Below are 25,613 nucleotides of genomic sequence, written 5' to 3' on the forward strand. Positions count from 1 at the left end.
CCTGGACTCTCCCTCTATCTCAACTCTCCTGTTACCCGAACTCTCCCTCTATCTCAACTCTCCTGTTACCTGGACTCTCCCTCTATCTCAACTCTCCTGTTACCTGGACTCTCCCTCTATCTCAACTCTCCTGTTACCCGAACTCTCCCTCTATCTCAACTCTCCTGTTACCTGGACTCTCCCTCTATCTCAACTCTCCTGTTACCTGGACTCTCCCTCTATCTCAACTCTCCTTTTACTTGGACTCTCCCTCTATCTCAACTCTCCTGTTACCTGGACTCTCCCTCTATCTCAACTCTCCTGTTACCTGGACTCTCCCTCTATCTCAACTCTCCTTTTACTTGGACTCTCCCTCTATCTCAACTCTCCTGTTACCTGGACTCTCCCTCTATCTCAACTCTCCTGTTACCTGGACTCTCCCTCTATCTCAACTCTCCTGATTGTTTGTTAACCGACAGGTTTACTCCGATAATCCGGGGATGTTTAAACAATCTCTCGTTCAGTGAATACCTTCCATTACTTAGCAGCTTTCAATGACATTGTCTTATACGAAATGAAAAAATATATATAAAATGTAACAACTGTGTCAGACGTTGATAATATCGCGTTCTGTTATGCAGGAAACACTTCTTACTGAGATGAACTTCCACGAGCAGTCTTTCTATAAATCCATCATCATTTGTTTATTCTGTACAGTTTTAATAGAAAACAAAAAACACATATTTTAAGGAAGTTTTAATCGATGACATAGTTTACATCATTGAATCATTTAATTCAAAACAACCACATTCATGACTTAAACAATCGATATAAATATAAATGTAATACCCTCTGGCATGAAATAATCTGAAACAATAAAAAGACAATTAAATCTAGCCATTGTACCACCAGACGTGGCAAGATACAATCAGTTACTCAATGCGTGAGACAGTATGCACAACAAGATGACGTCACTTCCGGGACAGGAACAGACCTGTCGCTTACGTCATCGGTCGTTGGCGTTACGTCATTATTTCGTGGAAAACGTAATTTCCGGTATGTACAAAAATGTGTGACGCATGATAGGGATGAATTGTGTCCTTAAAACATGAATTTACAACGCCAAGCATACTGATGGTAGAGTCTAGTAGTTATCATAATAAACCTGGCCACACTTTACAACGAAGAAACTGACGCGTCCAACTGAACAGACTTAGTATCAGACGAGTCAAGGTTTTTCAACAAACAGAAATGCGCATCCTCCAGGTAACCCAACAACACATTCATGGTCATCTAAAGTACTCTAATATAGGGCCTTGGTAACGGAGACAAGAAAGGAGGCTAATATTTGTATGAAACCGTGACATGCATACCTTTCAGTTCACTCAACAAAAGCATGTTACGATTTCACGGAAGGTGACTTTTTTTACTTTGAAAATAAAATGGAAATGCCATGTGTTTAGTGGAATACGTGACCTGATTTGCTGCTGAAATTGACATGAAGAGTCTTAAGCGTCAGGTATACCAACCATCTTCATTGCGTGAAATATACACATGTACATAACATGATCAACAGGGCTAATCTAGGGCTGCAGTACCCGCTCTCAATAATGCCATTTGGGCATTTGACTGGAGATTTTAGTGTTGATCCAGTCTTGACTTGCCGATTATGAAATATCACCTTGTGGACAAGCATTGTGAAAGACGAATTTAGGAAAAAGGAATATTCACGAATATTGACGGATATTCATGAGTGTAGCCCACTTGTATCTAGACCCGTTGCATATAAGAATATCTAATTTTGATATAGGATCCAGATATCCTTAATGATATGAATATGAAACAAACGCAGCGGAAGTCACAGTTCCGAGATTAAAGCAGTCCTTGAACACAATCATCTCAAGTCACGTGGTGACAGAGCCCTCCTATCTCACGAAGTCTCGTCCTGACAAGTCAAAAGCGAGATCTCCTTGTCTCGCTCAGAGCTTGAACACAAATCTCGTTTCGTGAAGAGCTTATAAAATCTCGCCTGTAACCCGATCGCAAAGTCTTGCGATAATCAGACAAAAGCCGAGATTGCATAATCTCGAAAGCATGTAAAGTAAACGAGATTACATATCCACTGTTAGAACTACATAGGATAATGATATCTCGGTCCGGTTCCTGTCAAAGCGAGGCTTAGAGGGAGGTGAAGGACTTTGAGTGGTGAAAAGATATGTCTTATTGTTGGAATGAACTCGAGGAATATAAATAAACACACTATATGAGTTTCGTTGTTGAAATATCGGAATTGTACAGCGCTAAATGACGTAGATAAGGGTGTGCATTAAACACATTGATAACGCTGAGATACTCGCAGCACAGCACATCAGTTTTGATTGTTGAATCAGAATTTTCATAGTGAGATCGCCGACAACAAGCAAATACAGAATGATACACACAGTGTGGCCATAAGAGAATAAAATTTATATTGTAACCAATTTTATCACAAACTTTTATTATGAAATGTTCCCTGCCACATATGATGCGGCACAGAAGGCTGGACAACACATTGCGCATGTGCACACTTCATTGCGCATGGCCATATGAGTAACAGAAACATAATACACTGGGGATGAGGAGGGAGCGTATCATAAACTGTAAAAACTAAACACAGTAACAAAATAATAATTAAAAACAATAACATTTGCATCTAAATGTACCTCGTGGCAATCTGAATAATTTGAATGATTTAGGAATTCGCGTATTCATAAATCCTTTTTTCAACGTTTTTCATTCACAAGCAACAACCTGAATGCTTACAACTGACTGACCAACGAAATAAACCTAGACGGATAATTACATTTCATTATGAAATCAACACAATGCTGAATCAAAAACACAAACTGTGACATTGAAAACACACAAAGCATTTTTTCACAGGACTTGTAAAGTGGAATACGTTATCGACACCAAGAGGTAAAGGGTATGTTCATTTCATCGGTTCTATATACTTTACAATGTCCATTACATGCTGACATGTGATCCATTTCAGTTTGAGGTCAGCTGATCAGTCAGTGTAATTGACAATACATATAGCACACACATACACTACTGTTCAAAACAAACGTTCCTTCGCCCGCGACCTGGATGCGGCGAGTTCGCGGCATGCTCGCGATCATCGGATGTTTGTTTGTACGCTTCTAGTCACAATAGACATCCAACAATCCGGACAGCAGCGCGAACATTTCGCGTCCCGGTTGCGATCGACGGAAAGGCTTTCCTAACAGTAGTGTACATCAAAGCGTTGGTGCTTTATGACAATGCAATCATCTCAAACAGTTCGTAGAATGAACAGAGTCTCATGATGATTGGTGCTCGATGGGGGCTGGTAAGTGAGACAGCATAGCCCTCATCGGGGATATCAATCACCAGATTCTGTTCGTCCTATGACACAAAAATCAACAAGTCTTCTTCAAGCGGTGACGAAATACATGTAAATTCTTGATGCTGTCTCAAACCGGCATCGGTCGTGTATCACTGGGCGAAAGTAGACAATGTCTCTAATACATTAATCTAGCGAACTCGTTTCGTGGCGTTGAGGCTTGGTGAAAAAAACACACTTCAGGTTAAGTATCTAGGAATAACATATAACTACATGTATAAACTCTTAAACTTATACGATGACGAAGTGCAGTGTTAACTAGTAATGTCTTACAGATGAGTGCAATCTGTTAATTACAGTTAGTCGCGGTTATGCCAAACCCGGAAGTAAGAAATAATCGACAAAATATTTGAACAAATCGATTGTAAAACGTACAACTGGTTCCGATGATTAGTATCGGAACTCGTTTTATCACAAGACTATCAGAGTTTGGCAAACCTACACATCACTGTAAATCTTTCTCCAGTTTAGGGTATTAATTCTCTGTTATGAATTATGATTAAAGCATATAGTACTGGCTCTTTCAACATCCGACTTTTCATTAAGATGGATAAATTCAACAACGGTCTGACGTAAGACAAATAAACTAAGAAGAATAAATATATTATTGATCAACATGTCATGATTTTTCATTTGTAACATTTCACTTCTTAATGCACGCTCTGGATAACCTTACAGACAGATTGAGATGGTAAACATGGAGAATATAATGATGTGAAATAGATTATTAAAGATTATTATGACCAGAAACAAGTTATCACAGATAGGTTTCACCTAATGAAAGAAGAATAATGCATTCTGTTTAATGTCTAAATATCATGACAAAATTCGAACAGATGTTTTCAACTTAATTGTTTATGAATGTCATGGAAATAGCTATCCGAAATCATGAAAATGAGTGTCTTATGCATGTAAATGTTTCGAATGCATTTCAGAATGGAAATAAAGTTTGGCAGCATCATGACATACGATTTTTGGTATGCATTTTGACAATGTCGTACATGGATTACTTCCCTTGCAATGAAACCATGAAACTATGAAACTATGGAGCCATGAACTAAAATGAAAAAAAATGAATAGGAAAGGAAGTGTACCAGAATCGGGCGGCTAAATATGCTAAAAACGTGTATGTTTTGGCTCCCTGGGGTGTAACTACAATGTGTCACATTTTGCATTTTTTGTCATCTAGGGGAAAGCCCCAAACTACCTCCATTATCTAATACCCATACATTATTTAAGCGTGTGGAAACGTGCCTGGTGACGGCAATTTTGAGTGTTTCCTTGGCTCTAGTGTTTATACATGTACCACATCAATGCTTTGACCAATCCGAGACCATGTTTGAACTCGTATGTTTCAAACTTTCAAATAAATTGCTTCTAACATATTGCACTTAATCCTTCAGCCTGCGTTGTTCTTCATAATCAGGACATTTTATCAGGCAAATGACTACTTTATACCAGCTTTTTAAACCTGACAGAAAAAAATCAAAATGTGGACTATTTTGCCCAATCGCCGAACTACAACCCATCGGATCACAGGTCAATTACTGTTTGGCATGATAAGTGTGAAAATATCTTTGTGCAGTTGTCATCTCCAAATTGAGCATACTTCACCCGTCATTGGGTATAATTAAAATTAGGACTCGGTAGAACTAATGTGATTCATTCGACGGCCCGGGCCATATTCTGCCCACTCTCTGGTGGCGCTGTCTTCAAGGGCAGGTAACTCTCGTGGTTTGGTCCCTGTTGATTTACACATGGATGAGCCTGGCAGCAAATGTTGGCAATATCCTCTGTACATGCGCAGAAGGAAGCCACTTTCACGCATCCGTGACTTAAGATCACTTGGAGCGACGTCCACTCCATTAGCGTACGACAATGAAACAGTGGGAGACGACTACAACGACATCCAACCGTTGCTACTCGCCACGACTCTTTCGCACTATCACCATGGAAATAAAAACATTACTGGAAGTTGCTGTACAGGGCTTTTGTGGTGTCACGCGACGACGCACGTGACCTGGTGGGAAGGTCAAGGTCGCCCGAAAGGAGTGAAGACTATTGCCTACACATATCACTCCTGGTAGAAAGGTACACAGTTAAGGTGATGATAACATTCATGACGTTTGTTGAACAAGACGCTTATAGATCTGCGAATTTAGAAAACGTGGGTACGAGTCTCGATGCATTAACGTGTATATTTGTAACTGAGCTTCGTCAAATGTGTGAGGCGTTGGGTCCACCATGTTTCTGTTGATTACTTCCCGTACTCTCGAATCTAAACTAACCTGAAACACAGAAAAACACTGAATGTAGCTGAATAGCTTCAAACTTGACCTAAATGAACTTAAACTTAGAATACAACAACAATCAAATCAGGAGAACATGACTAATAATAATTTCTTTCTCAGGCATTTATGTATCTGCGAAACACACCTGCATTGTTTAGACCCAAAAAATGGTAATTGCTAACTCCTTTGCACTCTCACCATTAGATACCAGTTTGTGATAAAAAAATTCATCTTCTTTAAATATATACCAAGGGATGGACCATTTGATACTCTGGATGGGGGTGGGTGCTGGATTTTGTATGGAGACGAGATATGTTATTCTTGCAACAACTATTTCTGTTTTTCCAATAGCCTCAAGCATAATTATTTTTATCGAGCATTATTTCAGGACAACTGATATTTTTTCGATAAAATACCATCTGGAATGTAAAGGTTGAATAGAAAAAGAAACGTTATCAGGGAACTTGATGCAAATAAAATACTTTCATCAGTGCCAGTTAAATGTCTCAGACATTAGCCCAGCCATGTGAAACAGATGTTTTATCAAACGGATTTTTTCAGTTTGAATAGTTACATCAATGTTTGTAAGGGACCGACCATAAGCAACAGGTGCAAAATTAGATCTTTAAAAAAATTTAAAACTATGAGCCTGAATGTTGTTTTTCTTAAAGAAAACACATTGCAACAATGCAATTGTTGTGGCTGACAAATTTATTTCGATATTTTGAAGCATAAATGTCTTTGTCAAGATTTTATGGGATAATATATTTTCTTCGATAAAATCCCAGCCACTAGAATATCAAATGGTCTATATAAACTGAAAGTTGCAGTTGAGCATGATTGGTTTCAGGAGGACCAATTACACCAAGTCGGGTAAGAGGCCGCCCTAGGATCCTCAGCGGGTGCACTTTCTGTGATATCGAACTTCCACTTATCCGCCCATGGGAAATTTAGAAACCTACATAAATAAGAAACGTTATCCTATTCAATCAATACACATGGGCGTATGCTGGTCCGTAACCAGCATCCCTTTGGGAATTTACTGATTACACATGAAAATGGTTAATTACACTACCCTATCCTGTGGGAATCTCGCAAAGTGTTCTTTTCTGGACATAAAACATGTATACTTTGCTCATGAAGTGCATGTATTGACAAATATGATATGTGGCATGAGCTATCCATTCCTCCTGTATGAACGATTTGTACGAGAACAAGCCATTACTAAATAAACGAGACACATTAATCTTTATACATCTGGCATCCTTTAGTTTCCTTTTAGTTAGTGAAAGGTATGACGTAAGGTTCTAATTTATTATACACCTATCACGGGAGGCAGATTCGTATGGGGAGTACATAAATCTGATTACAATTAAGGGAGACGGTCTGCTGTCTTTTTCCCCACTTTTGGTTCACTGCCATGGGGTAGCTTCAGTTTAGCGAAGAGACAAATAATGCTGTTCAGTATTTTTCAAAATCCCGAATCATCAAAAGGCACCTGTTCACCACTAGACTGATCTGTTCACCAAATTTTATCCAGAAAGATGTACCGGTTTTTGAGTTCTGCCTTAGAAACGAGCACTCCCAACATTTGCAGTATAAGTCGTAACTTGTAACATGTAATGAAAAAAATAACCCCAAATGATCAAAAGGCAACAGTTCCCAACAGTTCTGCTCCGAACTTACGGACGGGCGGACGGACGGACGGACGGACGGACGGACATGATGATCGCTATATCCCCCTGTTTATCAAACCGATAATGAAACTTAACCTGCAGACTTACAAAAGCGAGTTTTTGAAGTTCTGATTGTCAGTGATACATTCATATAATGTTCTCTGTTGTTTTGCCAATTACTCCCAGTGGTGTCTGTGTCGGTGGATAATCTAGACTGGTTGTTCTCTGACGCTGACGTTTTGTTTATGCAAACACCTCTTTCCTTTCGTTTCAATGTTCCTTATTAGTTACAATGTTGTGAGCATGAAATATGTTTCCCGAGGGAGAGATTAACTACAGCAGAAAGACTCGGGAGTCTCTTGAGTAGTATAATTTCAAACTATTACATAAACATAACTGTGTTGACACACACATCAATTACTTTTTCAAAAATACATTAAATCCATAACGATATATATATATCTGTTTTTGTTTTGATAAAAGTGCTAAATAATTATGTTGTCATTGCCACTGCCACATACCTCTTTTGGCGATAATATAGAAATGTAATCTTCGTATATCAAACGTGCTTTTTCTTCTACTAATTCTGGGTTTTGTTCCTGCTTTAGGTCTTCACATGCCTGCCAAAACAACATGTTCTCCTCGCTGTATTCTGACCGCAAAAATTCCCTAAACACCTTCCGTCCACCTGAAACACCAGCATCCACATTAACATCAACACTAACACCAAATTTAACATCAATATTAACTATAAACATCAATAACATTAACATCAACACTAACACCAAATTTAACATCAATGTTAACTTTAAACATCAATAACATTAACATCAACGTTAACATAATCTTAATCATTAACTTTAACATCATTAACATCAACTTATCATAAACTTTAACATGAACATCAATTTTGACATCAACCTTAATATCAACTTTAAATAGCAACAATACTGATTGCAAGAGTTGATCACACCAAATTGCTAGTTTAATACTAAAATACAAAATGTTCGGAATTGAGATGAAGACATATTTAAACATGTTTCTTATTTTGCTATAAAATAAGTAATTCATTTTTTTTTATTTAAGTCATCAACATTAATATTATGTTTTACTAATAATTTTTAAAAATTATAATTATGCTTCAAACTACCCATACTTTTCATCAGTTTGTCAAAGGACTCGCCCCAACTTTTCACTTCTTCTATCGTTGGACTGAAACATATGAAATAAATGTAAGTATAAATACACATGTATAGTACAAGGAATGAAGAAAGAAGGTATGTTTGTTTTACGTCGCAGTCAGTTGCGATGATAAACGATCAGCCATATTACACACTAGGGGGCACGGCTGGCCCAGTCGTCTTAGCTGCCACGATTCGCTGTGCAGAGTTGCGTCCCTTGGGCATGCCAGAAACCTATGACTGTGGGTTCGAATCCCGGTTCGCCCCGATTATGTTTCTAGGTTTGTCAGCACCATACCCGTGCTCGTGGGTTTCACCGAAATGGTAAACGTCTGAGACCTGCATCACTTCGGGCTTTCCTCCCACATTAAGCTGACACACCGCGATATAACTGCAATAATGTTAAACGCGGCGTTAAACCCAACTCACTCACTCACTATTACACACTATGAACACTCAGTAGGACTGGATTGCTTCGCATCTATTCTGCTCTGGAATCCTCACAGGGTCGATGGTTCTATTTCGTTTAAGTGGCCAGTACACACCTCACGAGTGCATTGCCTCGAATCGTGCATAATTAAATATAATATGAAACGTCAACGCCAGAGAATACCCAGTCTCGATTACCTACCTGTCATTGTAAAATATTCCAAAATAATGATGATAATCATGCGAATGGATCACTAAAAATCAGTGAACAAAGCCTTTAGCCAGTTTTCCGCCTGAAGACAACTTACAATAAGCTTTCATTTCATAATACATTAAATTTACCAAAAAACAGGTAATAATTTTTTTTGAATAAATTGCTCAAATAGAAAAAAAAAACTAGTTTATTTAAACGAGTGCATATGATTAGAATTTCTTATTAATGGCGCTCATTTACAGCTCTGCTTATTCCCCGAACGAGGCTTACACCATGGCGTCATTTTTAGCGTCACGGGGTTCTCTGTCCGCAACTCAATGCTTGAGGTGTTAATAAATAATATATAACTGTGTTGTCGTGTACAAAAAGGGGAGTTCCATTGTGACATATTAAGGTCACGTCTTTGTATCGCTCGATGGCTTTCTCTAAGTTCTTATCCAGCATGGCTTCTCCTTAACACCGATGTTGCACTGATGATTACAACCAGCTGCCCCAGAACGTTGGACAAGTCTAAATAATACCTACGTCATTGACACCATGCCACCTGAGAATGTTATTTCATCCTCCGCCTTTTTGTGGAAAATTTTCGGTCTAATTGTTGAATACTGATAATTGCTAGTGCACGCGAACCTGGTTACCTCTTCTGAGTATTGACTTACCGTAATAATGACACTAATTCATGCATCAAAGTTTCAACATGTAGATATTTCTGGCATTTCTTGTAAGGATCATAATGAACTGTCATCTGCATGTTTATCATTGAGTGAGTGAGTGAGTGAGTGAGTGAGTGAGTGAGTGAGTGAGTGAGTTGGGTCTAATGCCGCTTTGAACAGTATTCCATTTATATCACGGTGTGTCAGCTCAATTTGGTAGGAGGGGGCACAGTTGGCCCAGTCGCCAAAGGCGCCGCAATTTGCTGTGCAGAGTTGCGTCCTTTGATTATAAGGTTCGAATTCCGGTTCGCCCTGATTATATTTCTAGATTTATCAGCACCATAGCCGTTCATTACAGATTCAACAGATCCATAAAAATAGCTTTAACACCAGGTGTTCGCGAAGAGGTACAACATGCCCTGCTCTACCGGTAGCACCCGCCAATCTCACAATTTCATAAAAAAGTAAGTTCCTGTTTGTAAGGGGGTGTGAAAACTAAATGTAAAGGTCATAGCATTGGTTAGAATCGCACATGTTGACAAGCGACGTGTCATATCAATTTCGTCAACTTCTTGTGGTTGTTCTCAATTGTTGGGATCAAACACCAGATGTAAGCGAGTTATTCACTGTTATGTTCAAGGTTCAATGTCTGGATGCTGTAGGGTCTCAAAATCACACAAACAAGAGTGATCCTATTCAAACAGTCATCCCGGGTTCACAATGGTTACCCAATTAGAGTTACTACGGTTTCTACTTCAGTACCATCCTACATTATGTAATTATGACAGATGCTATTATGCCCACGCCAGGGATAGGCAGGGAGCGATTAGAAGCAGATTGGAAGTGAACATCCATTCATGATTAGTCTCCTCGGCGAATGTGTATTAGTCTGACGACTTGCGTGCAATATGTGCATATTGGCCGAGCATTAAAGCCGACTCAGTCAGGTCGCAGCTGAGACTGAGTTTTCATGAACACCACCAGGCTCTGCCATTGTGTCCCAACACTGCCATTCAAACCCATTTTTGGGGAGCAGCTGTATGTTCTCGATGCACTTAAACAGGAAGGATTGGGTAAGGAATATGTTACTCATAATCACCACATTATGAACTTCATAATCCTCACATGTGTATTCCTTAATCGTCACATACATACATCACATACCCTATACATCTCAAAATATTTACCCCACAATATTAACAATATATACCCTTTAATTCTCACAATATTAACCCCATAACTCCAACAATATGTACCTCATAACTCCCACAATATGTACCTCATAACTTCCACGATATGTACCCAGTAACTCCCACAATATGTACCTCATAACGCCAACAATATGTACCCCATAACTCCCACAATATGTAACCCATAACTCCCACAATATATACATCATACATGTAATCACCATAATATGTACTCTATAACACCCACAATATGTACCCAACAACTACCACAATATGTACCCCTAACTCCTTCAATATGTACCCAATAACTCCCACAATATGTACCACATAACTTCTTCAATATGTATCCGATAATTCCCACAATATATACATCATAATCACCACAATAAGTACCTAATACCTCCCACATTATGTACCTCATAACCCCTACAATATGCACCCGATAATTCCCACAATATGTACCTAATAACTCCTACAATATGTACCACATAACTCCTTTAAAATGTACCTTATAACTCCCACAATATGTACCCCCATAACTCCAACAATATGTACCCCATAACTCCCACAATATGTACCCCATAACGCCAACAATATGTACCCCATAACTCCCACAATATGTACCTCGTAATCACCACAATATGTACCCCATAACACCTACAATATGTACCCCATACCTCCCACAATATGCACCCCATAACTCCCACAATATGTACCCCATAACTCCCACAATATGCACCTTATAACTCCCACAATATGTACCCCATAACTCCCACAATATGTACCCCATAACTCCTACAATATGTGCCCCATCACTCCCACAATATGTACCCCATAACTCCCACAATATGCACCTTATAACTCCCACAATATGCACCTTATAACTCCCACAATATGCACCTTATAACTCCCACAATATGTACCCCATAACTCCCACAATATGTACCCTATAACTCCTACAATATGTGCCCCATCACTCCCACAATATGTACCCCATAACTCCTACAACATGAACCTCATAATTCCCACAATATTTACCTCATAGTTCTCACAATATTAACCTCATAATTCTCTCAATATGTACCACATAATTCCCACAATATTTACCTCATAGTTCTCACAATATTTACCTCATACCTCCAACAATATGTACCCCATAATCACCACATTATGTACCCTATAACTCCCATAATATGTACCCCATAAGTCCCACATTATGTACCCCATAACTCACTCAATATGAACCCCCTAACTCCAGCAATATGTATCTCATAATTCTCACAATATTTACCTCATAATCCTCACAATCTTTACCAACTAATTCTCACAATATTTACCTCATAATTGTCACAATTTTTACCACATAATTTTCACAATATTTACCCCATAATCCTCACAATATGTACCACATAATACCCACACAATTTACCTCATAATTCACACAATATTTACCTCATAGTTCTCACAGTCTTCACCTCATAGTTCTCAAAACATGTACCCCATAATCTTCACAATATGTACCTCATAATTCTCAACAATCCTAATAACATGTAACTCAGAATCCTCATAATCCTTGCTACATGTACCATAAAATCCCCACAACACGTACCCCATGTTCTTCACAAGAACCCTACAATCTATCTCAATGTGCGCCATAATCCAAGCCATATATACATCCTCATCCTCATCCTCATCCTCAACATTTATCCCAGTACCAACATGAATCCCAACAGTCGTGAGATGTATCAAACATGTCTCCCTTGTGTTCCCTTGCTCTCACCTTCCCATCAAATACCCCCTAATCTTGTTCCCTAATCTTCACATCATATATCCTCTCATCCTCACATCATATAATCTTCAAACTTTCACATCATATACACCCTAATCTTCACGTCATATATCCCCTCACCTTCACATGACATACCTCCTTATCTTCCCAACTTATACCCCTTTTCTTAACATCATATATCCCCTAATCTTTACATCATATATCCCTGATCTTCACATCACATATATCCCTGATCTTCACATCACATATATCCCTTATCTTCACATCGTATTTCCTCTCATCCTCACATCATATTATCCTCAAAATTTCACATCATAAACACCCTGATCTTCACATCAGATATATCCCTTATCATCACATCATATTTCCCTGATTTTCACATCATATATCCCTTATCTTCACATCACATATATCCCATATATTCCCATCATATACCACTTTTCTTCACATCATATATCCCCTAATCTTTTCATCATGTTTCCCTAACCTTCACATCACATATATCCCTTATCTTCACATCACATATATCCCTGATCTTCACATCACATTTATACCTTATCTTCACATCATATACCACTTTTCTTCACATCATATATCCCCTAATCTTTTCATCATGTATCCCTAACCTTCACATCATATTTATACCTTATCTTCACATCATATTTCCCTGATTTTCACATTATATATCCCTTATCTTCACATCACATATATCCCTTATCTTCACATCACATACATCCATATCTTCATATCATATTTCCCTGATTTTCACATCATATATCCCTTATCTTCACATCACATATATCCCTTATCTTCATATCATATTTCCCTGATTTTCACATCATATATCCCTTATCTTCACATCACATATATCCCTTATCTTCATATCATATTTCCCTGATTTTCACATCATATATCCCTTATCTTCACATCACATATATCCCTGATCTTCACATCATATTTCCCTGATCTTCACATCACATATGGCGTGCCCAGTTCTGCACTGCGAATCGCCTTAGACGACTTCAAAAGAAGTGAGTGAGTGAGTGAGTGAGTGGGTGAGTATGGTTTTAGCAATATTGCAGCAATATCACTGCGGGGACACCAGAAATGGGCTTCACACATTGTACCCATGTCGGGAATCGAACCCTGGTCTTCGGCGTGACGAGCGAACATTTTAACCACTAGGCTACCCGACCGCCCCCCTAATTTCAGGAAAGGATCAAATCTAAAAGGAAATGAAGCAATTTCAGTCCCTGCTTCCAGTGTAAGTGCTGGTAAAAGAACAAACTCATGTCGAGACGCATGCGTTCATTGTAAAGTAGAGTACTTACGGGTCGTCCTTTTCAGGTATAGTGCCTAATTTTGTGTCTTTGGGCCTCTGTTCCTGATTTCCGTTGTTGCTCTTCATGGCCAAACTGAAAAGAAGAAGAGACATGGTTACAGTGTGTGATTCACGTGGACAAACAGACCAATGAAGACAATGAAGTTGCCGTCCTCATCAGCCATCAACACGATAAGAAGCTTAACACAACACTTAGCCAATAATCATACCTGTCATTAAATAGTACGGATGATTATTATGTATGTCAATAGGACAGACGCGAGTGTGAGTCGACAGAAATACTGTTTGGTGCCACAGATCTGAAGTATGTTGGAACAAAGGGATTAATATACGTATGCATACATAGAGGGGAATTTTGACTGGCTGCGTTAGGCTGCCGATGCAAGAGTGGCATATAGAGGATGCATTATTTATATATGAATTCATTTGTACAGCTCATGATGCAGAGTGCATGTTTTCATTGTTGGGTGTTCGATTGCCAATGGATATTACTAATCATGGAAATTGAGAGACGAGGCAGTCAGGGATAGTGTGATGGGGGGGGGGGGGGGGACTTTGCATATGCTTGGGGAAAGGGAGAGAGAGAGAGAGAGAGGGGAGAGAGAGAGAGAGAGGGGGGGGGGGAGAGAGAGAGAGAGAGAAGAAATTGAATTGCATGGGGAGGGGTCGGGTGAAAAGAGAGTAAGACAAAGGATGGTGAAATGGGATAGAAGAGAGAAAGTGAAGGAGAGAACGGGCGAGAAATCTGGTATGAAGTAAATACATCACGCTATGTCGAAACAACGTCAGCAACGTCAGAACAAATACTTCACAATGCAAGTTTATAGTCAGTCAGTGCACATAACACGAGGTCCCCTAAATCAACAGACGCGCCACTACACACACACGCGACACGATATGTAATTAAATCTACTGGCATAGCAACCTTTTATTCTGTTATCAGGCCCAGCAAGTGCAATGACCTTGTCCCAGGTGAGAGGCCTTACAAAACATACATGTGAACCATCACATATACCGCATCGCTCACAGCAGATGTGCACCAGAAATACAAGACGTGGATCCCAAACATAATGTATCCTACGGTCGATGTTGCTATTAGTCAGCAGACACATGTCGAAAGGGAAACATATGCCTTTATACATTGGGAACATCTGTATCAGCTGCTCGGTTTCTGTCAATAGTGCATTGATACATAGAAAACAATCGACCATTGCAGGTTTCCTTTTGAAGTGGGATTGAAGCAGTTCAACGATTCAGATATATGTCTGAACAATTACACATAACTCACACTTTATTTGATTTAACAAGACATTCGACGCCTGTATACCGACGTCATAACTGTTCCTAATGCATTTCTTTTCAATGTGATCCTGTGATGAATAAAATTTATACGTGAAAGAACGAAATTGCTGTGTAGCGAAATATCCATCATTTTAGGCTTGTGCACATTGCTATATGGCAATATGTCTAACCTTATGTACAGTGATGCATGATAATACTTAAAACTTTGTGTACAATGACATTATCAATATTATTTAACATATGTACAGTGTTTATATATACTAATATGTCTAACTTTATGCACATTGCTATATAGCAATATGTCTAACCTTATGTACAGTGATGCATGATAATACTTATAACTTTGTGTATAATACCTTTATCAATATTATTTAACTTATGTACAGTGTGTATATATACTAATATGTCTAACCTTATGCACATGCTATATGGCAATGTTTCTAACCAGTATAGTGATGTATGGTAATAATTCTAACTTTGTGTGCAGTAAATATTTGCAATATGTCTGAGCTTATGTACAGTTATATAAAGCAATATTTCTAACTCTGCGTACATGGATATATTACAACAAGTCTAAATTTGTGTACAGTGGCATGTGACAATATTATTCAGCTTGTGTACAGTGATATATGTTCATGTTTTTAATCGTATGCACATTGATATATGGCAATATTTGTAACCATGTGTACAGTGAACTATGAGAATATTTACAACTTTGAATAAATTGATATAAGATAATATTATTAAGCGTGCGTACAGTGATATATACTACTATGTCTAACCTTATATACACAGACGTATGGTATATAATACTTATAACTTTGTGTACAGTGATATGTGGCAGTATGTCCAAGCTTGTTCTTGCGCCACCATATGAATCAGTAGAGACTTACATAGATTGTGTGACGATACACTTCAAGACAAGACGTAGTTCGATTGTAGGGACACAATACCATACAAAATACAATTTACACATGTAAACTCGATACAATATTAAGTATGTAAAATTGACGTTGATGCACACATAGATATACACACGTGAATAATAGTGTATTACGCTTACATATATTTTCAAGAACCCTATTTCTCACATTCTCTTATGTTCCACAGAATCGTGTGTGTCCGGTATAATGCCATTGCATTCATCATGTATTAATCCATAATAAAAGCTCCATTTTGTAGTGGCCATGTACATATTTTGTTGACAAATCAATACTGTCAAGAAAGGTCACACATGATATAAACACCGACGGTGATCAATAATTGAACACTGAAGGTAATGACCGCGTGGAGGGAATCGATACTGGGGTTCTTTCTGCTCAGGTAGAGAGGGACACACGACTCGCGGCTAATAATATGCAATTATACGCTGGTGGTAGAATATGGGATCCATTTGGACGAAAAGGTCTGGAGCGGATGCACATGGCCTGTTGGTATTGGGAGTGGTTGTTCAGTTATTGTATTTTGTATGTATTTGTTTCGTTCGTAATGGTAAAAAAAATATATGATCATAGATTATACACGCGTTGTTCTGAATGAGAGACACATGTAGTATTTGCACATATATGTAAGTAATGTATCATGAGATGGCGAATTGCTTGTAATCTCTGTGAATACACGTTTTGCTGATAAACATATCCAAGACTTACAACAACTGATGCAGTATACCAATTACCTAGATATACAAATGTCAAAGGCAAATGTCCTGTTATCGTTCTTGAAGATGTTTCATCCCTGACTGAACACTTTGGATAGTGTTATGGAGATGGTCTCGAAACATTAGAGCATGTCAATAATAGTTCTTTCGTGTAAAAAGAATGGAGGACTGTCTCAAAACATTTTAGTTTCAAGAACACACAAAGGATCAAGGATTAAGTTCAGCATTTAACTACAGTATTAATAAACCTATGAAATATTCAGGAATGCCGTATGTACATTCTATTCGAAACTTTTAGAAGATATTCATTAATCATTACACCAAAGAAATCCATCGTTCCTGATTTGGTATTTATCAATGATGTCATGTGTTATTCATAAAATAAAAGATTACGTGCAGTCATTTTCCCTGGATCGTTCGATGAAATAGCCAATTAAACCTATGACTGTGTACAAATGCATGCACCAAAGCAACATTATCATCCATTATTCTAACATACATCAGATAATTCTCTGTCCTCTGCTTCGTGGCCTTTCCCGAGGAACCATCAACTTTACGTTACATGTAATATAGATACTGACACCCAACGCAGTTACGTTGAATAATACATATGCAGATGTAGAAGAAATAAAATGTGGACATTATCTCAAAGTAAGAGGGATCAAATGAACAATTTATGGTGAACGAGGTGTGAGTTGAGTTAAACCTCGTTTTGACCAGCATTTCAGTTATTCCACAGCGTGGACTTAAGTAGGAGTAACGTTAAAATAACGCATGTCATAGACGTTTAAAACGCTGATGAAGCCCACGAGCATGGTGCTGACGTACCAGGGATTCCAACCCACTGTCAGGGGATCCTGTCATTGCTAAGGTTAACAACGATGGAGGAAACAGTGAGCATGAACATAGTTTGGGGCTTGGACTCAGTTTACAAAATGTATCACGGATGTTGATTACAATACATGGACAGACTAACATAACTGAAGTATGAATAGGTGAAAATGATTCTGCGGGAAGCCACGATGCTTTGACTCACAACGTATGGAGGACAGAGGTTATTAAGGTGTTTGGGATGTTAGACAGTGCTGGCGAGCAAGAGTTGCGCCTGCATGGAACATATACAAGATTTGCTGATAGAGCTGACAGAAAACAACAACGAAACCCGATAATGTCAGAATGAACACAGCTAGCACATTAACTGAACAGACACAAATACACATGCGAGTAAACATACTGACAGACATATAGGTTGGCACCAAGGTTTAAACGGTGACGGACCTAAATGACAGATTATTCTGTCAGACATCTAAACAGTCTGATAAAATGTTTACAGACTGAAAAAGACACAGTAGCAAACTGAGATAGTCACAGTGGAAAACATGAGATAAAGGAGCAAACAAAGATAGACACATTGGTAAACATAAAGACAGGCAAGAGAGAGAGAGAAACAGAGAGAGAAACAGAGAGACAGACATACAGAGAGAGAAACAGAGAGAGACGGTGGTATGGCAACCAGAGAGACACAGTGTCAAACATGAAAGACAGTTGAAAACGCAAAGAGACATAGTGACAAACATTAACAGACAGTTAAAAAAACAAAGAGACACCAAGGTGACAAACATGAAATGCAGTTGAAAACACAAAGTGGCACAATGACAAACATGAAAGACAGTTGAAAACACAACGAGACTCAGTGACAAATATGAAGGACAGTTGCAAACACAAAGAGACACAGTGACAAACATGAAAGGCAGTTGCAAACACAAAGAGACAATAAGGTGACAAACATGAAGGACAGTTGCAAACACAAAGAGACACAGTGACAATATGAAGGACAGTTGCAAACACAAAGAGACACAGTGACAAACATGAAAGGCAGTTGAAATCACAAAGAGACAATAAGGTGACAAACATGAAGGACAGTTGCAAACACAAAGAGACACAGTGACAAACATGAAAGGCAGTTGAAATCACAAAGAGACAATAAGGTGACAAACATGAAGGACAGTTGCAAACACAAAGAGACACAGTGACAAACACGAAGGACAGTTTAAAACACATAGAGACACAGTGACAAACATGAAAGGCAGTTGCTAACACAAAGAGACAATAAGGTTACAAACATGAAGGACAGTTGCAAACACAAAGAGACACAGTGACAAACACGGACAGTTGAAAACACAAAGAGACACAGTGACAAACACGAAAGGCAGTTGCTAACACAAAGAGACAATAATGTGACAAACATGAAGGACAGTTGAAAACACAAAGAGACACAGTGACAAACACGGACAGTTGAAAACACAAAGAGACACAGTGACAAACATGAAAGGCAGTTGCTAACACAAAGAGACAATAAGGTGACAAAAATGAAGGACAGTTGCAAACACAAAGAGACACAGTGACAAACACGGACAGTTGAAAACACAAAGAGACACAGTGACAAACACGAAAGGCAGTTGCTAACACAAAGAGACAATAATGTGACAAACATGAAGGACAGTTGAAAACACAGAGACACAGTGACAAACATGAAAGACATTTGCAAACACAAAGAGACACAGTGACAAACATGAAAGACAGTTGAAAACACAAAGAGACAGAGTGAGTGTTGGAAACACAAAGACACATAGTGGCAAACATGAAAGACAGTAGAAAACACAAAGCGACAGAGTGAGTTTTGGAAACACAAAGAGACACAGTGACAAACATGAAATACATTTGCAAACACAAAGTGACACCGTGACAAACATGAAAGACAGTAGAAAACACAAAGAGACACCACAGTAACAAACATCAAAGACAGTAGAAAACACAAAGAGGCTAAGTGACAAACACAGGCAGATGCATTGGAAAACGTAACAGGCATGGGCAAACAGGAGAGGCAAACAGAAGAGGGAAAGATGGAGACACATTGACAAACAGAGAGCCACATGTGGCACGTATAAGAGCCACGATGATAAACACAGGTAGACACAATGACAAACAGAGAGCCACAGTGGCTAATATAGACACAGTGGCAAACATAAAAACAGAGAAAAACATAAAAACAAAGAGTTGCTAAGAAAGAGACACAGTGACAAACTCAATTATACACAATTCTGTATATGTTAGTATTTACTTGTCTACTGCATGTGTTTAATTGTTTACTCATTATACGAATGTATATTATATATTTCCATGTAAAATAATCATTTTTTAATCGTATCATTTACTTAAACTTTGACAACCGGTGATGCTTTGCTGTTTTCAGGTGTATACATATATGGCTAGTTAATATACCCACAGTCTCAGTACTGACATTTTCACTGACAAGTTGTCCATTACACTAAAAGAAAATCACACATTCCATCCTCGATTACCCAGTGTATTATATCTCCATTCTATTGGCACAAACACCCTGGACCCATTCGCTGCCATCTGTGCGAAATTACGGATAGGAAGTACAAAGCCATGGACCCGAATGACCAAGGGTATTTATCATAATAAAATGGAAATACACTGGAGAAACGAAGATGCTCAAATCTATGAATAGAAAGGTTAATACAGCCTTGCAGACTATCTTCTCAACACACATACTATAGACACATACTAACTATTACACCAAATATAAAAAACAGGACATAAAACAACATTCAGTCTGGGCGAGATTCTGCTGAAATTTCCAATCAACATGCAACCCTGCATACACACCGAGAAAGGCTAGTAACACAGATGTAGGGACATCGATATGGTTATATTAAGCTAAGTACTGACTACATACATGGTTATGCAACAGGTGTTACCGCAGTTTGACAATGTCATATGCACTTCTTGACTGCAGCCATCGATTTAACATTCAATACAACAGATTAACTACTGCCTTTAACCTATAATTATAGCACTGTCACAGATTTTGCATAATAACACACACTAAACCCAACAATATTTACAAATAGTGTATCTATAAAACGACACCATGATTTATATCGGTATAAGTATCATGAAGCAATAGCTAAAACCGCACTGTGCAATCCTGAAATCAAAATTTGGATGTAATGTATTTAGAATGACAGACATAATTTGATGAAGATCGATACCAAACATAGGAAGAGAATCAATAAGGATGTTAACAGGCTTGCCGAGAACGGTTAACGGTGAATTAATCATAAAGTCAGACCTCAAAGGGGAGATAAGTCGCATCTAACTGTAAATGGGAACACAAATTTATGCCTAAGAAGAAGGTAAATGAACCAAGTTCACAAACATAACCTTTTGAAAAGCCAGGCCATGTTGGAAGGGCTAGATATTATCCAGTGGATATATCTGCTTAATCCAATATGGTGAAATCCTAACAGGTGGCCTTCCTGTATGGTAGATAGCATACACAGATTCCTTGTGATACCCTTCGAGCTTGAGAAAATCCGTGAAGAGATGGCAGGAAACGGAATGAACACATGAACGGGCTGGTATCTCCGACCAGGTCTTACGTCCCGTACTGCAGGGCACCAATCACGAAGGAACAGGTCACTCAACTGCTGTTGATGGTGTCCAAGTGAATCTGTTTTTGGAGGAAGATGAAGTCGTCGTTGGTGTTGGCGTTGGCATAAATATCCTTAGAGGCATTTGCAAATGAAGAAATCACTTCACGTTGTTAATATTGGTCCGAATCGAACATAGACAATCAAGCTTTTGAAGAAGGTGAATGGGGTTTGGTCGTGAAACTCTCAAATGAGCGTTCTGTGATGACACATTGAGTGGTGATGTTCACGAATAATATCACTGGCACTTATTGCTTCATGAATCCATGTCGAGGAACGAGGTTATCACAGTGTGCTGTATTGAGACAGGTACCACACACGACATTCCCATATATGTAACTGGTGAGCTGGTATTTCTTTCGTCTCGCCAACGTGAAGACTACGTCACGGTGATGCAATCAGTCAGAATTACCGCTATCTTCGGGAACCCAATTCCCCACAATAGATCCAAATGGGAGATGCGCTATGGTTCGCGAAACACCTTTATCAACGAGACGCCAGTCAAATTATAGGCCTGCGACCTGGCTCTGTCAATAATGGTCTACCATGGTGGTTGTTTTGCTCGTGTGTCCTTCGATCTCCTTATATCCTGACACACGCAGCTTTCAGTCGGAATTGTTAATCAACGAAGCTTTTATCGTCAACATGTCCGCCCTCTTAAAAATCGAAAATGAGTATGATGTCAGCAATAACAAATTTCGCCATGAACGTCCAAGAAGAAGACTCCTAGTCCATGGATGCCAGAATGGCGGTGCAAGCCTTTCCAATTGTCGTCTGCCACCAGTCTGTGACAGACTTCACACGTAAACTCCCTGGCTATGTTCCACTAGGCCGACAGGGAGAGACAGGCCGTTAGAATATCAGCTCCTCTTGCACATCTAGTCCAGCGGCCTCCAGTAGATGGCATTTCACCTTGCATCCACCATCTTGTATTGTGCCCGTCTCCACTGTCCGCTATCCTTTCGTTGTCACATCAGTCTTTGGCTACCAGTCGTCTGACAACCTCGCTTACCATGCAGATTTAGCAGTGTTGCGATCAGGCTCTATCTCTCTCTTGTTAGCGCTCCAGTGTGTTTGGCGAATTTCGATCAATACTATGCTCAGCAAATGAAACATTACCATTACCGGCTACGTCATGGGGCCTTGGAAAGCCGACTTGGCATAGGCTTCACTACCTCTACAGCCACGACCAGTGTCAACGCAGCAGCCACAGTATCGTGGCTCATCGATAATTACAGCCTAATTTCTACCCCAAAGGTACTAGTGTCTTCATCGACTGAACTGGTAAATAGATATGCCAATAGCTGAGCTCTTTGGACGGACAGCTGTGTGTTGAATGTAAACACAATGGCCTCCCTGTACTGTTACTTGTGGTTGAATTGTTTAATCAGTGCAACAGGTAACACATGAAATTTTGACGGCTTCTGTTTAATATTGCATTTAACAGAATGCAAAGCGATATTATGCAATACATTAACATAATGACTTGATATGGATATTATCATCTTTGCTTTTCTCCTAAATGATGTGTTCAAATGAAATGCGACATTAGATCCCATATCCCATATAGCAATATCCATGCCTCAATGTTAGTTTCTTTAACGATATGTGTATTTGAAAGGGTAAGCATAAATAAAATATGCCGGAGTGGTAAAATGATATCATTTGAAATATATTAACATAATGATTTAGTGATAAATACATAAGTTTTGTTTGTTTATTTGTTGTTTAACGCAATATTCCAGATATATGACGTCAGTAAATTATCGAGTCTGGACTAGACAATCTAGTGATTGACATAATGAGCATCGATCTATGCACTTGGGATACGATTACATGCATTAACCAAGTCAGCGACCCTGACCACGCGATCCCATTGGCCTCCTCTAACAACAAGCGTGGGTTGCTGAAGACCAATTTTAAACCGGTTACGAAACACTCCGGTGATTAACACCATGAGCATACATACTTATTGTATTTCATAGAGACGTACACGTTGAGGACATGCAACATGTAAATCACGTTACTGCATTCTCCATATTGTAATTATGTCATTGTTACATATATTATCAGAATAATGTTAATAAATATCGAGCATGTGGGGAATTAGACTCATGTTGTTTATTTCGTATTCATAAATCGTCAATGCAAGAGAATAAATAATCAATGTAGATTATCCATCGAAACAGATTCCATTTGACGTGAGGGCAAAAAAGGCTGTGAATGTTATATTAATGGACCACTGAAAACTAGGGATGACAACAGGTGTTCGTGAAAAGGGTAAGCATCATTCGTGACCAACTCGTGTTATTCCGGGACAAGCCGAATAGCGACTCGTGTCCCTCTCATGGCCATTTTTGCGACCGGGTTCCGTCTTAGCGCAAACGGGCATACCTAAAACAATTGTCAACTCGTTGCTTAATGGTTCACATATCTTTCCCAATATAATTTATATATTTCAGATGCAATTTAAAGCACATCAGGACATGCGAAGTTATACAGTATGACTGAACACATTTAACTGTGTCTTGGGTATATTTTTAGATGCAAGTCATATCTAAAATAAAAAATTATAACTGACGGATTCTTTGACGAAGAACTTGGAATCATACGCGCATTCTGATTGGTTTGTCGTATTTTCGCACATAACATTCATCGATAGGGGGACGAGTCTTCTTGCAGGTTACGGAAAGGGGCGAGTGGTGACGAATGGGTAAGCATGTCCTGCTCTGCCAGTAGCACCAGTCAATCACACAATTTGCATGAAAGAGAAAGTATCTATCGCCTGATGCTGCGCGGCAGTTCTCATGCTATGCGACGGCCGCCTGAAAACACACCAGACAATCAAGTGATCGATCAACAGAAACTCCAGTGACACGACTGTGCATTTACGGATTTTGTTCAGACTAATAAGACGAAATGTTCATTTTGAATTATGCCTGATGTGTAAAAGTTTAGACTTTATGCTGCTTACAGGTAAAGAAAATAATTTAAGAAATTATTTAATTCGTCTTGCAACACAGTGGTAGGCAGTTTTAATGTATCAGTCCAAACATTTCGTTTGTAGTTGACTGAGCATAGATGCATGTAAATGTAGGGTTAGGGTCAGGGTCAGGGTCAGGGTCAGGGTTAGGGTTAGGGTTAGGGTTACTTTGATGCAAACCAAAGGCTACAATTAACAAAACGCTCATTCAAACCCGAGTGTGCTTCTATATTCAAGTAAAACAAAAAGTTAAACATTCATTTGGGAATGCGTTTCTTGAAAGAAATTATATACAGTAAACTACGTTTATAACGAACGCGCTTCAACTATTGGATATAACATAGTTTTTTGGTCCCGGCCAATTGCTTTATATATGGTGTATATATTCTTTTAGCAAACTACGGTTATAACTAACTAAAATTAGTGGTCCCTTTGAGTTCGTTATAACCGTAGTTTGCTGTAGTTCAAAGAATGATCATACTTCATTCTCAGATCATTCACTACTTTGTAAAATGTCAGAAAAACAAAGCTGCACTGAAGTACGTTATCAACACGTCCACCACATCGTTCAGACAATATAATCTACAAGCTAGCATAGCACACCACGATATATAACGAGCAAATTGAGGGCAATTCTGTCCTAATTCCATCATTTGTAATGCAGCTAGAACCTCACATCTCCATTGTCTCCCCCTATCTGGATGCTAATACAGTCCTCTTTTTGTAGCATATTACCTATTCAGGCGTGAACGTTCTCCGGGATCAACCACAAGGATCAATTACGATTTTTCCTTGCCTGTTTCCCTGTCATCGATATCTGAAAGGCACCAATATCTGCAGATCATTCTAGTCGTGATTACAGAACCGAGGAAGTCTGAGGAAGACGCGAGGGTTATCGACGATACAGAAGCACACCACCCTCAACCGGAGAACGTGTCATCTACTCCAATAGTGTCGGTCTCAATCAGAGCTGTTGCAAGACG

The 25,613-nt window shown here is 38.9% G+C and overlaps 1 protein-coding gene across 4 annotated transcripts in view; it reads right to left on the reverse strand.

Annotated features, from left to right (window-relative positions):
- Positions 1–789: 789 nt before the first annotated feature.
- LOC139478585 (regulator of G-protein signaling rgs-2-like) overlaps positions 790–25,613 on the reverse strand; it is a 123,243-nt gene continuing 98,419 nt past the window's right edge. For 3 of the 4 annotated variants that reach the window (XM_071261127.1, XM_071261126.1, XM_071261124.1), the window contains exons 3-6: positions 14,158–14,241; positions 8,527–8,582; positions 7,892–8,058; positions 790–5,691 (exon numbers count right to left, since the gene is read on the reverse strand). In XM_071261127.1, coding sequence (XP_071117228.1) covers positions 5,521–5,691; positions 7,892–8,058; positions 8,527–8,582; positions 14,158–14,241 — 478 coding nt within the window. In that variant the 3' untranslated portion in view covers positions 790–5,520. Of the gene's footprint in view, positions 5,692–7,891; positions 8,059–8,526; positions 8,583–14,157; positions 14,242–21,378; positions 22,689–25,613 lie in introns of those variants that run through there. The other variant, XM_071261128.1, reaches the window with a different exon arrangement.

Source organism: Haliotis cracherodii, unplaced genomic scaffold (assembly GCF_022045235.1).
Source record: "Haliotis cracherodii isolate W230 unplaced genomic scaffold, xgHalCrac1.p SCAF_4, whole genome shotgun sequence".
NCBI classification, from domain to species: domain Eukaryota; kingdom Metazoa; phylum Mollusca; class Gastropoda; order Lepetellida; family Haliotidae; genus Haliotis; species Haliotis cracherodii.